General features: G+C 42.6%; 1 protein-coding gene across 2 annotated transcripts in view; it reads right to left on the reverse strand.

Moving 5' to 3' along the window:
- Nucleotides 1-16021, reverse strand: part of LOC310791305 (uncharacterized protein) — a 69386-nt gene that overhangs the window by 16745 nt on the left and 36620 nt on the right. For both annotated transcript variants that reach the window (XM_083652992.1, XM_083652993.1), the window contains exons 9-14: nt 15112-15231; nt 12067-12302; nt 10171-11968; nt 4252-4425; nt 2172-2345; nt 121-294 (exon numbers count right to left, since the gene is read on the reverse strand). In XM_083652992.1, the coding sequence (XP_083509118.1) occupies nt 121-294; nt 2172-2345; nt 4252-4425; nt 10171-11968; nt 12067-12302; nt 15112-15231 (2676 nt within the window). The remainder of the gene's footprint in view (nt 1-120; nt 295-2171; nt 2346-4251; nt 4426-10170; nt 11969-12066; nt 12303-15111; nt 15232-16021) is intronic.

Genomic DNA, 16021 nt, shown 5'->3' on the forward strand with positions numbered 1-16021 from the left:
GCTGCTTTCAAAACTCCCATCAGCAGGAAAATACAGAGGTCAGGTATTTTCACTGATATTAATGTGCATGTAAAGCCACATTTAAATAGTGGTCTGATGAACAGTATCAGTAATACTGACCTGAGAGTTTCCAGTCTACATTGTGGACTCTCTAGTCCAACAGAGACCAGCTTCACTCCAGAGTCCTGTAAGTCATTGTTACTCAGGTCCAACTCTCTCAGACTGGAGGACTGGGAGCTGAGAACTGAGGCCAGAGATTCACAGCTTCTCTCTGACAGCTGACAGTCACTCAGCCTTAATGGATATGAAAAGATGAGGAAATATTATTATTTGATCATTTCAGTCACACAACTCACATAAACAGATGATTAATGAATGCAAATATAGATACAGGGCCCTATTCTCCCACAGGCCTTCGGCGCTAAAACGGGCCTTAAACGCAAAAAAAAGTGCCTTGCGCCTGTTTTGGGACGATATCAATATGGCTTTAGGCTGCCAAATGGGCTTTAGGCCGAATGGGCGTGGCACAGTCCCAGAATGGGCCAAAGTGGGCGTGTCGGCGCTAAATACCAGCGTACTCCTATCTTCCGACCTGCCGTTAATTTAGCGCCTTGCGCCTTTGAAAAGCAGGCCTATTCAATGGGCCAGTCCGTCCCCTCTCTCCTCTGTCACCCTTCTCTGTGTCACTCTCTCCCTCTCTCCTACTGACAGGAGCAGGCATTGGTGTGCGTTTACCAGTTTATTGTGAAATAAATCCTTCCGCGTTGAGTTACTGTCACAAGCCTGTGTGACAACGCTTCCAGCCTGGGTAAAACAACTCCGTCCGTACCGCTTTGAGGCTGCAGGCAGTCTGACAGGCACAATACGACTGTCTCTCTCTGACTGCCTGTGAATGCCCCAGCATGCAATTGGGTACTAAATTTCGCTACTAAATAGCAACCAAATGAGGCGAAATAGATATAAAAGGTCGATCTAAAATAATGTGTAATGGTAACACAGCCTGCAATTGTAGAACATTTCAATATTGGACCAAATAAATCATCGAAATTAAAACACCACCCTAAGTGAAACATATATGTCCTCCTGGGCCTATATATACCCCTTGTCGAGTTAACATGATTTAGAGAAGTAAACAGCGGAACGCGCTTCGGAACGCGCTTCTAATGGCATCTGCTATACTGTGATGTCCCTCCAATAACTTGGCCCTATTTCACATTTAGTTTTACAATAAAAACACATTTATGCAATGACTTGACATAATGTAGGCTATATTTATGTGCATCATCCTTCCTGCAGCAGGCGAGAGAAAATGATATCTTTCTGGACAAACTTTCACCAATCTAATAGGCTATATTTTTCTAGCTGATGCATAGAACATTATTTTCACTTTGATATTGCTATAGTGTAGCGTATTTACATGCTTGCAGTATTTAAACTGCAGTTAGATTGGTTTGAGAAGCATCATAATATGGAATAATAGCCGATATATGGAGACAGACGGGATGAAGGGAGGTGGGGGGGGGGGGATCAGAGGCTTGGGTTTCGTCTGGTTTTGCGGGATCAGTGGAATTGGAGCTAAAAAGGCAAGCGTGCCATTCGTTTATTGCACTTATCCAATGAGCATGACAGTGCATAATTTTACGCCTAAAAGGCGTGGTTGTAATGCTTTGGGCTGCATCTAGCGCCAGCACGACGATATCAAGTGCGCCTTTCCACGCCCACTGCTTTGATCTGCGCCTGCCGCTCGGCCTAGAAACTGCGCCGATGCAACGATAGGGCCCACAGAGTTCAGCATGGCATCTAGGCTCTGATGATGTCACTCCCTGTAGCACTGGTTCAAATCCTAGTTGCTCTATTCTGAACCAGCTGGAGATGTAACAGTGAACTATAGCTGATCTGGTTTGTGTTTTCATTTCAGTTCTGGACTCAATGTGTGACAGAATGTGATAAATCCTTTACTTTACTTTCAACAACAGAGGCAGTAAAGAGAGGAGATGATGCAATATTCTAGCACAGGATAGAAACTAGATGTGATAAATGTTGGTATCTCAGCTGCTTTCAAAACTCACATCAGCAGGAAAATACAGAGGTCAGGTATTTTCACTGATATTAATGTGCATGTAAATCCACATTTAAATGGTGGTCTGTTGAACAGTATCAGTAATACTGACCTAAGAGTTTCCAGTCTACAGTATGGACTCTCTAGTCCAACAGAGACCAGCTTCACTCCAGAGTCATGTAAGTCATTGTTACTCAGGTCCAACTCTCTCAGACTGGAGGACTGGGAGCTGAGAACTGAGGCCAGAGCTTCACAGCTTCTCTCTGACAGCTGACAGTCACTCAGCCTTAATGGATATGAAAAGATAAGGACATATTATTATTTGATCATTTCAGTCACACAACTCATGTAAACAGATTATTAATGAATGCAAATATAGAGAGGTGCAGCAATCTAAATAAGATATCAAAGCATGAGGTTTGAGACAGGAATAGAGAGAGGTGCAGTAATCTAAATAAGATATCAAAGCATGAGGTTTGAGACAGGAATAGAGAGAGGTGCAGCACTCTAAATAAGATATCAAAGCATGAGGTTTGAGACAGGAATAGAGAGAGGTGCAGCAATCTAAATAAGATATCAAAGCATGAGGTTTGAGACAGGAATAGAGAGAGGTGCAGCAATCTAAATAAGATATCAAAGCATGAGGTTTGAGACAGGAATAGAGAGAGGTGCAGCAATCTAAATAAGATATCAAAACATGAGGTTTGAGACAGGAATAGAGAGAGGTGCAGCAATCTAAATAAGATATCAAAGCATGAGGTTTGAGACAGGAATAGAGAGAGGTGCAGCAATCTATATAAGATGTTGAAGCATGAGGTTTGAGACAGGAATAGAGAGAGGTGCATCAATCTAAATAAGATATCAAAGCATGAGGTTTGAGACAGGAATATAGAGAGGTGCATCAATCTAAATAAGATATCAAAGCATGAGGTTTGAGACAGGAATAGAGAGAGGTGCATCAATCTAAATAAGATATCAAAGCATGAGGTTTGAGACAGGAATATAGAGAGGTGCATCAATCTAAATAAGATATCAAAGCATGAGGTTTGAGACAGGAATAGAGAGAGGTGCAGCAATCTAAATAAGATATCAAAGCATGAGGTTTGAGACAGGAATAGAGAGGGGTGCAGCAATCTAAATAAGATATCAAAGCATGAGGTTTGAGACAGGAATAGAGAGAGGTGCAGCACTCTAAATAAGATATCAAAGCATGAGGTTTGAGACAGGAATAGAGAGAGGTGCAGCAATCTAAATAAGATATCAAAGCATGAGGTTTGAGACAGGAATAGAGAGAGGTGCAGCAATCTAAATAAGATATCAAAGCATGAGGTTTGAGGTTAATTGCTGTTTATAGATGAATCAGCATGTTTGTAAACAAACAGATTGGCTATATTTCCGGGTGCAACTGCCATTCATTTTAAACAGCAGTTCATGGTGAAACCACACCCTCTTTGAACTCTAACTGCTCCTTCATACTTTAAGCTAGACACTCTATTCAAACTTTAAACAAGTCACCACATTCAGGACTCTATCACCTTAATTCAGATTTAATTTATCTTTTGTACTGTTTTAGAAATCACAGTTTAAGTTGATACTTTTTTCAACCTTTATAATGGGACCCTACGCAGTCTGCCTTGAGTGTACTTTTTACGGAATTCACACATTTTAAAACTGTGACACTTTACACAACATACACAACTACGTACATAACACTCACACTACATACACATCAGACCCTTAAACTACTTCTGCTCTCACTCACCAAACTATACAGTAGTATGTGATGTGATTTTTATTTAATTTTTTATTTAACCTTTATTTAACCAGGTAAGTCATTAGGAACAAATTCTTATTTACAATGGCGACCTGGCAGAAGGCACAACCTTTTGAGGGAAAAAATTTATAGTTTTTGAGATATTAATGGTTGTTTGCCACAGCGTTTCAGCTTTATTTCATACTAGTTTCTGCTGCAGTGGCACCAGGAAGTACTTTGTTGTTGTTGTGATGTCACAGTGATTCATCCTATATGACGTTTGATCAGAATAAAAGTCTGAAAACCTGATGTAAAAGTTGCAGGTCAACCTTTACAGAGTCAGGAATACTGACCTGAGATACACTGTTTTGAGAGTACAGACCTTAGTTTGGAGAAATGTGTCAAATCAAATTAGAAAAACTGTAAATCAAAATCTTACCTGAGAGTCTCCAGTCTACAGTGTGGACTCTCCAGTCCAGCAGACAGAAGCTTCACAACTGAATCTTGCAGCTGGTTCTTACTCAGGTCGAGGTCTCTCAGATGGGAGGGGTTGGACTTCAGAGCTGAGGCCAGGACTTCATAGTGAGTCTCTGAGAGTTCACAGCCAGAAAGTCTGTGATCACAGATTTAATGTAAGATTAGTTGTATGAAAGCAGAGTTGAGACTAAGCCCGCATCAAAACATACACAGCATCATAATACTACTACTTCATAAAAAAAGTGATGAACATGTAATATCACAAAGCAAAGCACAACATAATGTACAGGACGCAATTTTGTAAAATGTTGTTTTTTTGTTGTTATATACAGATTTTAGCCTAAGCTTCACAGGCAGTTCATTTTAAATTCTGCTAAAACAACACAGGATTAACATGACACTCAGGTAGATGAACACAACAATAACACTGTCCACAGGAAAATATTGCTGTCTGTTGTGATAAAATGTAGGTTTCCAAAGTGTTTTAACCACAGCCTCTTAAAGGACGTGGGGCCCTATCTTCCCAAAAGCGCTAATTTAGCATTTGCGCTCGTTTAACGCCGTGTGCAATGCAAATTGGGGGGGCACAAGCGCATGCCTGTTATAATTGTACTGGCATAGGCGTGCCACATGCCAAAGCAGGCGTTTCAGCGCTAAAATGTGGGGATAGATGGCATTATCCCTATCGTCAGCAGCGCGCAATTACTTTGCGCTAAGAGCTTTGAAAAGGATCTCTTACGCGCTAAATACCTCGCTGCGGTGGGAGCACACTAATCTCCGTGAAGCACAGCGCAGTGCAAAGTAAAATTCCTTTTGGATATGTCATTACGCACAGCCTTATCAAATTATGCTGCTAAAATTGGGTATTAGCAGATAATTCAGTGAGGCAATCAACTATAACTCACTGAGAAACTTTTATCACATCAAAAAGAGGGAAATTAATTGAGAAAACTTGTTGGACAATGGACATAGGCTATTTACCTTCATAACCCGGAGGGTCATTGGCACCACAGACGATCTGTCAATAAGCTCTCTCCATCTCTCTCTGTCCTCGCACGAGTGAGTACACTCTATGACGCATGGAGAGAATTACAGCATATTGCATGCCTCGCGCAAACAGCCATTGCGAGACGGCAATCTGATTGGTTTTGATTGACGTAATGCCCAGCATTGCCTGGCGGCACCCGTCAATTTTGGGGCGCAGATTATTTTGGCACGGCTCTAATTTGCGCCTGCGACACGTGCCGTGATTGTTTCGCATCCCCGGCGAAAATTGCATCCCCAACATATTTTGGGGCTGTTTTAACTTAGAAATCAGGGAGGTCACGTCTAACAGACAATTATATCACTTTAAACAGTTAAATTTCTGTATAAATCATTACAATTATGCTCCTGTGAGGTGGGGATGCTTTTTTTTATGCTGGGCGGGGGTGCAACACTCGGCATAACACCTGGACAGCGGACTGCAATCTTCCCTGCTTTAAGGCACGCACGCGCAAACAGGTGTGCAAGCGCTATTAGGGGATAGCGCCTGTACGAAGATAGGGCCCAAGGTGTTTTTAATACACTGCTTACCATCAACAAATCCTATGAAAATAACAAAATCAACAATGCTTTACTCTGGTTACTTTCCATGTACCATTTTTAGCCATCGAAGCGGAAGTCATTTGCTCCAATTAAACACATGGCTTCATTGGGCACAGGCTACATGGACGAGATTTATTGGCATAACAAAATTATTGTTGATTTTTGTTATTTTCATAGAATCTTTTGATGATTAACAATGCATTGAAAACACTGGCCTTATCCTTTAATTCCTGCACTCTTTGGCTGGTTTGTATTAAGCGTTCAGCCCAGGGCTCGACACTAACTTTTTTCATCATCGTCCCAGAACCGTCCCAAAATAAACCGTCCCGAATTTAAAGTGTAACTAACCCCCAAAACACTTTTTTTCGGCTTTTAACCAATATATATGACTTTGGGGGTGATGTGTGAAGAATTCTGGTCAAAACTTCCACATTTGACACCAAACTGTTGCCATTTTACCATTTGTATCATTTTTCAGCAGCATACCTGGCATAAGCGCCCTCTAAGGGTGGAACACTGCTTTTCTTTTGCCCTCAAATGAATGGGTTATTTGATATGTTGTGACATCACCATGAACCAAAGACTATGGGATTTCAAGATAGTTACTCCCCTACTCCCCCTGTACCCTTTCGGCTCCTCACAACTCCAAGCCTATTCCCATGATGTCACTTGACCTGTTAATCACCTGTTAATTTATTACAATCGCCTGTTATTTTCCTACCAACTCCTATGTAACAAAATACTATCAATAAACGCCACTATAATCATAAAAGGAAGGACATGGCATTGTGTTGCTGTAATCATTCCCAACCTTTTATAAATCTCCAAAACACCAACTTTTCAGTTTGCTCTTAAAATACTGAACCAAACGTCGTCGAAGTTGGCACATGTCTTAATTATAGTTAGTTTCCCGCTGAATGTGTCATTACTTTATTAATATCTTACCTGGATAAGGTCAAATTATGTTGTTTATATTATCAGTCCGACTTGGAAGCACTTTCTCCCCGGCCAGTCAAGCAGGAGAGAGTCTGCTCTCATGCACATGCACGAGCCCCAAGGGGGCGCGCAGCAGCAGCATCAGCGCTCTGACCCTCTCTCTCATGTCCGAGGCAGGGGCTTTCGCATGGGATGACATAACGTAGCATTAACGTTACTTTATTCTCGTCAGAAAACACTCTGATTGGCATGTTAAAACAAGTTTGCAGCCTAGGAATAACTGGAAAACATTTGATTGATCTATTTACGTCAGACGATGCCAGAATCACACACACCAGCAGCGCAAAGCACACAAAGTCAGCAGCGTGCCTGGTGACTTTTCCAGGGAAGAGGGAGTGGGAGAACGCAGCCTACAGCTCTGCTGAGCTCTGCTGAGAGGACTTTTAACAAGAATCACGAAAAGCCCCCAAACTAAAATTAAAAAGGGACTTCATGGCAAGTTGGACGAGGGAATGACGTAGAGAAATCTCGCATTGTGTTACCCCAGAGGGGGGGGTTTGTCCTATTGTGCGGTGTGTTGCGGTAACGAGCCTCGCGTCACTATGCTCTTAGCGATAGATACACGCCACATACACATACATGCAGAAAAATAATTACGGTAAATTTCTAGTTCGCCACTGAATTACCAAATTGATATAACTTTCAACCATTTTGAGCAACGCTGTTTCCATACAGGCCACCAGCGTTGGCTAGTTGTTGATATTTATAAAGATATAGCAGCTATAATATAAAGATATTTTCGAGGCGGTGGGCAAACTGTCATGGCGTCGATTTCCGGAGAAAATTCATGAGCTGACCACAGCCAAAGAGTATAGTATAGACAAGAGCATATGTCATTTCTTGGTTTTTTCCATAGGTATTTTCAAATCACTGTTCTGATACATATCTGGGGGGTTAGTCCCCCTTTAAAGTCTTTGTTTTCTACATTATTATTTGTTAAAATCATTCAAAGTGACCTTTAACATAAATAAATAATTTACACCGACCCATGCCTATATATGTCCGCCTTCAGCGGATGTACCCGCCTTATATCCGTTGGGAACTATTGGACTCTGATGGTCCCGCCTGATGGCCTGATTAGCCCAATCAGATCTCATTATTTTAACCCAAGTTTCCCTTTGTGTTTTGACCAACTTTCCTCCTGCAAGAAGTAAAGACGGCTAGGTGGTGTTGTGTAATCTTTATGCCTTGAAGATCACAATGTAATGAGACGGAGATAGGTAGAATCCCAATTACAGGACAGGTGGGAGCATTTGCAAATTGTGTCCGTTTTAAGAGACTACGGGCCCTATCTTGGTACAGGCGATATCCCCCATTTGCGCTTGCGCACCTGTTTGCGCGTGCCTTAAGGCAGGGAAGATAGCGGTCTGCCTTGCACATTTTGTCCAGGTGTTATGCCGAGTTTTGCAGCCCCACTCGGCAGCAGCTAAACGCATCCCCACCTCACGGGAGCATAATTGTAATGATTTATAAAGAAATGTAACTGTTTAAAAGTGATATAATTGGGTAGACGTGACCTCCCTGATTTCTAAGTTAAAACAGCCCCGAAATATGTTGGGGATGCAATTCTCAGCGGGGATGCGGAAACGTTCACGGCACGTGCCGCAGGCGCAAATTAGAGCTGTGCCAAAATCATCTGCGCCCCCAAAATGCCTGAGCAAACAGGATTTGGGCGGTCTTAACACATTCACTGCCAGCAGTTTTTTTTTTTACTGTAGGTAGCTTCTGCCAAGGCGTTTTTTTGAGGATTCTGGCTCATCTTTCAAGAGCCGAGGATTATTTTCTGTTAGGATTTTGTGAACACAAAATATCTCAAAAGAACTAATAGAATGTGTGCTTTCTCTGTCTAAAATAGTTAGTTTGTGGAGTTAGTAGTTATGTAGACATTAGCAGTTGAATACAGCATGGTTTCAGCGTCTGAAAATTTAAGCTGAGATAAATGGCTTTTTGTGAAATTCGATAGAACACTCATTTTAACCATTTATTTTTGGCGTATGACGTCAGACATACAATAGTTTTGAACAGTAATGTCCTCCATAGCAGCAGGAAACCCCCCTCTCCTTCAAACTCCTCCCTCCGTGTGTGTTCTCCTCCCTCCGTGGCTGCAGCGGTACAAGCGAGGCTCTGCCTGTCTGTGCTGCCTGGCTGCTGGCGGCCGCTCTTTGGGCGAGTCTGCATGGGGCTCGTTCGTTTCGGTTGTGAGCTCAGCTGGAATGAAGCTGCGTGCGATTGTGGGCTTTCTGCCGGTGTTTCAAAGTGTGTTGCACCCATAATCTATTATGCAAATTTGCAATCCCCCACCGCCAGCTCCCAGCGCGAAAGCGAAAGCGTTTTCGCCAATCCATTTTACAGTATGAGAATGGTTTCCTCGCGCGTTCCCCTGCAGTTTTGGCTCTGCTTTTTCTAGTCTGGAGAGCACTGTCGCCACTTAGTGGGTCGGTGGAATGGGTTGTACACGTTCAGTGGCTCCCATATTTTTATAGGAGACGTAGGGAGCTTGGATCCACGTCCCACCGTCAAATTTTTTTTTTTTTTTTTTTTGACGAGTTGACTCGTCATTGGCAGTCAACCGTTGGTTTCTGCTTGACGAGTTGACTCGTCAATGGCAGTGAACGTGTTAAGTACCAGAATTATTCACGGGTGTGGCCAGGCAATGCCTGGGCGTTACATTAATAAAACCAATCGGATTCCCGTCTCGCAATCGCTGTTTGCGCGAGGCATGCAATATGCTGTAATTCTCTCCATGCATAATAGAGTGGACTCACTCGTGCCGAGGACAGAGAGAGATGGAGAGAGCTTATTGACAGATTGTCTGTAGTGCCAACAACCCTCCGGGTTATGAAGGTTAATAGCCTATGTCCAGTGTCCAACAGGTTTTCTCAATTAATTTCCATCTTGGCGATGTGATAAAAGTTTCTCAGTGAGTTAGTTGATTGCCTCACTGAATTATCTGCTAATACCCAATTTTAGCAGCAGAATTTGATGTCCTGGCGAGGCAAGGCTGTGCCTAATGACATATCCAAAAATAATTTTACTCTGCACTGCGCTGCACGGAGATGCACTCAAGCGCAACGGGGTATTTAATGTGTAAGAGGTGCTTTTAAAAGCTCTTAGCGCAAAGTAATCCCCACATTTTTGCGCTGAAACACCTAGTTTGGCATGTGGCACTATATGTCCAGTACAATTATAACAGGCATGCGCTTGTCCACGGCCCCAATTTGCATTGCACGCAGCGTTAAACAAGCGCAAACGATAAATTAGCGCTTTTGCTAAGATAGGGCCCTACATCTGGACTAACCGAGCCTCTCTGCAGTTCCTCACAGCTGGGATCAGTCTGCTTCGTCCCTCCTTTGATGTGTTGTACGCGTTCGGGTCGAACACATCCAGAACCTCCTCTGACATCTGCAGCATGTAGGCCAGAGCTGAACAGTGGACCATAGAGAGTTTCTTCTTTGACTTGTTCTTTGACTCCAGGAACTTTTGCATCTCCTGTTGTACTGAGTGGTGGTTCATCTCCATCAAACAGTGGAAGATGTTGATGCTTCTGTCAGGAGATATATTGGAATTATTGGTCTTCTTCAGGTGGCTGATGGCTCTCTGAATGCTGTCGGGACTGCTCTCTGTCTGACCCAGCAGACCTCCTAAGAGACTCTGGGTGGACTCCAGTGAGAGCCCATGAAGGAAGCGGACAAAAAGGTCCAAGTGGCCATTTTTACTCTTCAGGGCTTTGACCAAGACTTTCTTCAGGAAGACATCCAGGGATTGATCACATTTACCCCAGTCTTCTCCCAGGAATGTGCTCAGTACATTCTCTGCCCTGTTTGTGTAACAGTGGAACATGTAGACTGCAGCGAGAAACTCCTGGATGCTCAGATGAACAAAGCAGTAGACCGTCTTCTGGAAGAGCACACACTCTCTTTTGAAGATCTCTGTGCACACTCCTGAGAACACCAAGGCCTCACTGACATCAAGACCACACTCCTCCAGCTCTTCTTGGTAGAACAGGAGGTTGCCTGTCTGCAGATGATCAAACGCCAGCTTCCCCAGCTTCAGAAGAACGTCCCTGTCTGTCTCCATCAGCTGCTGTTGAATCATATCATGGCTCTCATCATACTTCTGCTTCTTCCTCTCTGTCTGAACCAGCAGGAAGTGTGAGTACATCTTAGTCAGGGTCTTGGGCAGCTCTCCTCTCTGGTCTGTAGTCAACATGTGCTCCAGAACTGTACCAGTGATCCAACAGAAGACTGGGATGTGGCACATGATGTGGAGGGTCCTGGATGCCTTGATGTGTGAGATGATTCTGGTGGCCAGCCCCTCATCAGTGGATCTCCTCCTGAAGTACTCCTCCTTCTGGGGGTCAGTGAACCCTCGTACCTCTGTCACCCTGTCAACACATGTAGGGGGGATCTGATTGGCTGCTGCAGGTCTAGAAGTTATCCAGAGGAGAGCCAAGGGAAGCAGATTCCCTTTGATGAGGTTTGTCAACAGCACATCTACTGATGATACCTGTGTGACATCAGACACCACCTCATTGTTGTGGAAATCCAATGGAAGTCTGCTTTCATCCAGGCCATCAAAGATGAACACAACTTTACAGACAGAGAGCTTCTCTGCTGTGACCCTCTGTAAGGTTGGATGGAAAACATGGAGCAGCATGAGAAGACTGTACCGCTCCTGTCTGATCAAGTTCAGCTCCCGGAATGAAAGCAGAATCACAAGAGTGACGTCTTGATTTTCCAAGCCCTCTGCCCAGTCCAGAGTGAACTTCTTCACTGAGAAGGTTTTTCCAATTCCAGCAACACCATTTGTCAGAACTACTCTGATGTGTGTCTCTTGGTCAGGTAAGGGTTTAAAGATGTCATGGCACTTGATCTGAGTGTCATGGAGAGTCTCCATCTTGGATGCTGTCTCCAGCTGCCACACCTCATGTTGGGTATTAACCTCTTCACTCTGTCCCACTGTGATGTAGAGTGCAGTGTAGATCCTATTGAGGGGAGTTCCAATTCCTGCTTCAGCTGTTCCTTCTGTCACAAATTCACATCTTATTATCAGAATGCTCTTATGCTCGTCTAAAACCTCCTGCAAGCTGCTGTCCACTGGAAGAGAAGAAATAATAAACTTAGTATTTAACAGATATGCTGTTGTTTCCTGGTTTTAGAAATGGTGACAACAGTAGACATAACCCCAGTCTTACATTGTGCAATGCAGGTTTGACTGTGTGTCTGCAGTCCAGATCTTGTTCTGGACCTTTTTCTACACTGGGGACAGGTGGAGTCTCCTGATGAACTGGACTGGGCCCAGTGTGAGGTGATGCACTGTCTGCAGAACATGTGTCCACAGCTGGTAGAGACTGGATCCCTCAGAACCCAATGACACAATGCACAGCAGGACAGCTGCTGCTTCACAACACCTAGACTCCTCTTCCTCTTTCTGTGGGGATGAAGGCAATTTATTATGACTGATCAGATGAAGATCTAACTAAAAAATTATAATTGGAACAAAAGTTTGAACTAACTCTTGTTCAAATTGTAAAACTACTGAAGATTTTGCCCATACTATCTTTATAGATGCTCAGACAGCATCGTGCTGCCATCACATGTAAAGTTTATTTTCACATTTATCTGTTGTCATAGTTGTAGTTTAATCAGTGGAGTCAACATTGCATACCCATCATGAATAATGTCACTGTGGTGATCATGGATGAATGCAACATTGTAACCGTTTTTCTGGTTTGTTCCATAATTATCATGAATGAATGTTCAGCTCAATACAAACAACACACAGTCCTATTACATCAACACTGATGACATTTGTTACAGAACACAGACAGTGTCTGTCAGTCATTAGTAAATAAATAAGTACCATTCTTGATAACCTCTAACTACAGATAGTGTTAGCAGGACACAGAGATTGATCACAGCAGTTAGTGTGTCTGACAATAAAAAGAAGATACGACAGTAGAGTTTCACTACATGACATCTACAGTATCAATCACTGTCTGTGTTTACATGTCAAACTCTCCTGTTTGACTGAAATTGGCTTTTCCACAATGTTTGGATGTTTTGGTGTTTAAAACATTTCCTGTGGGCGTGTCTTATGTGTGTGGCCAGCAGTCATCTGTTGTGGCTTTCAAGGTGGAGGAGGGCGGGACTAAAGGTGCAATCACAACTACAGCTGGTTTTCTGTACTCCGAACCACAGTGGAAGTTTACTTTGTTGGATTTTAGTTTCTAGAAATATTTTATTCTCCAAAGTTGCATTAGAAAAATAGATCCAAGACAAACACGTGAAATATTGTTAACACATTGAATGCCAGCCATGTTTTCATTCCTGTAGGTAAGTTGTGCCAGGGGTGTTTTTGACGATTCTGGCTCATTTTAGAACAGCCGAGGATTCTTTTCTGTTAAGAATTCATGAACACCAATCATCTAAAAATAACTAATAGAATGTGTGCTTTCTCTGTCTAAAAGAGTTAGTTTGCAGAGTTAGTAGTTATGTAGATATTAGCCGTTGAGTACAGCATGGTTTCAGCGTCTGGAAATTTATTCAGAGATAAATGGCTTTTTGTGAAACAGTCACTTTAACCATTCATTTTTGGCATCAGTAAGACCGTCAGACATTCTAAACAATAGTTTTGAACAGTAATTTCCTCCATAACAACAGGAAACACCCCTCTCATTCAAACTCCTCCCTCCGTGTGTCTTCTCCTCCTTCCTCCTAACAGCGGGCGTGTCAGAAGCGCGTTGTGCTGCCTGCCTGTCTGTCTGCGTGCCTGCCTGCCTGCTTGCCTGCGTGCGGGGACGAGTCTGAAATGGATTACTGTAAAATCGCCAAGCCATTTCCTTGAATGGCTTGCTCCCGCGGTGTGTGTGTGTGTGTGTGTGTGTGTGTGTGTGTGTGTGTGTGTGTGTGTGTGTGTGTGTGTTCGCGCGTTGCTCCGCGGCTCTGGGGGGGAGGGGATCTCTGTCCGTTCTGTGTGTGTGTCTCCGGGCTCCTGACTGTAAAATCGCCAAGCCATTTCCGCGGGAGGCGGCTGCTTTTGGTGTACGGGTCCCGTGGCTGTGGCTTCTCTCTGTATCTGTCGCCACTTAGTGGTCGGTAAAATAGATTACACACATGCTCTTGCTCCTATAGTTATCTCGAAGATGTAAAAGGGGTTGATTGATGTCCCACCGTCAAAAAAACATGTAAGACGAGTTAGGTCGTCCTTGGCACTTAAGCGCTGGATTATGTAAGACGAGTTAGGTCGTCTCTGGCACTTAATGTGTTAATAAAGTTTACAACTTCTATTATATTCATTCAGAAGTGTATTGTAAATTAAAATTTAGAACACAGGTGTGAATTGTGTAGATTCTAACATGCACGTTGTAAAGTATTTTGCTTGAACCACATGGACATACGAAGAGCTAGATTTGAGACATTTCCTCATAAATTGAGGTAAATATTATGATGTACATGTGCATATCATTTATTGGAAACTGTATTAGTACCCTTATTCTTTGTTTTTCTCTGTGGAGTGATTTAATTCAATGTAGCTTGAAGCTGGTGCCAAAACATGAAAACTATTTTAGTGCCTGATTTTCTATTTGTTTTTCAGGTGGGAGTGACAGAATTTAATGTAACCAGAAGAGGGTGCCAGAACAAGCAAGCCAAGATAGACACAGGTCATAACTTGATTGTAATTGATGTGATTATCCAATAGGATGCTCTGTATTGTTGGAGAGAATGTTTAAATATTATTTGCTACCATTATTCTTGTTTGTCCCCTGATGAAGACGCAAGTCAAAACATTGGACTTTCATTCAACACTACACTGTTTAAATACAGAAGACATTGAGAAATAATTGGACCGCACACACGTGCACAGACGTGTGCGGTCTTCCTCTTTCTACTTGTAAAATATTTAGCTGAAAAAACATTTGTAGCTTCTAATATAATCCAGATGGAGATCCATTTTGTTTGAACAGCTGTGTTGCAGAGCAGTGAGCAGTGAGCAGAATGTTGACGATTGGATGACGATAACTATTTTCTGAAAATGCCTCAGGTGTTTGGCTGCAAAAAGAGTTTTTTCCTCTTTCCAGGGTTTTTCCTGGATATCTTCCCAAGTTTTGCTTCAACAATACAATCCTCTCATAGTGTGTAACGTAACAGTTAACAAAAGTAACTGACAGAGTATTTTGTCTTCATCCTCAGTTAATGATATTCCATCAAGTAGGCTTACAGTATAACAGGCCTCTTACCTTGTGTCTGGAGGTCCAGGTTCATTACTGAAGTTTAGAAACTCATTTTTAGACCAGTCAGTCTTCATAGACATACAGCTGGGTACTGGATATTCTGCTCTCTGCCTGTGGTGCTGACCTCTGGAAACACAAATGTTTGATACATATCATTATTAGTTATAGTAAGGGACTGTCTGATATTTACGTGGAGTGGAGTGGGGTAAAATATGATATATCATTCAAAACAATCTACTGGCCTCCCAGTATTTTCTCTCTGCCCTCCCCTCCCTGCACCTGTAAAAAACAGATCCACCCTCCACTGATCACCCACAAGTTCAGCCTTTTATCATTTTATACACAACTTAGTTTGTTTGAAATAAAACAGCAATATTAACTTTTTAACACCCCAACTGTCCTATCTGGTGAGATGGTGCAGCCAGTGGACTGAAATTGTATTCTTCCTATGTGCAACAACAGCAGCAACGTTTTATGTGATTTGAGTTGTTATAGAAAATAGCCTAAGTATGCACAGCAGATATTGATTTGGTTCCTGTTATAATTATGATTTATGAGACATGTGGTGGCTCTACTGTACCTACATGGACAGATATCATGATTATAGTGATATTTAATGTCAGTCACAATAAGACAGGTGAAATAGTGTGGCTCTACTGTACCTACATGGACACATATCATGATCATATAGTGATATTTAATGTAAATCACAATGAGACAGGTGAAATAGTGTGGCTCTACTGTACCTACATGGACACATATCATGATCATATAGTGATATTTAATGTCAAACAGGTGAAATAGTGTGGCTCTACTGTACCTACATGGACACATATCATGATCATATAGTGATATTTAATGTAAATCACAATGAGACAGGTGAAATAGTGTGGCTCTACTGTACCTACATGGACAC

Source organism: Poromitra crassiceps, assembly GCF_964638095.1.
Source record: "Poromitra crassiceps genome assembly, chromosome: 16".
NCBI classification, from domain to species: domain Eukaryota; kingdom Metazoa; phylum Chordata; class Actinopteri; order Beryciformes; family Melamphaidae; genus Poromitra; species Poromitra crassiceps.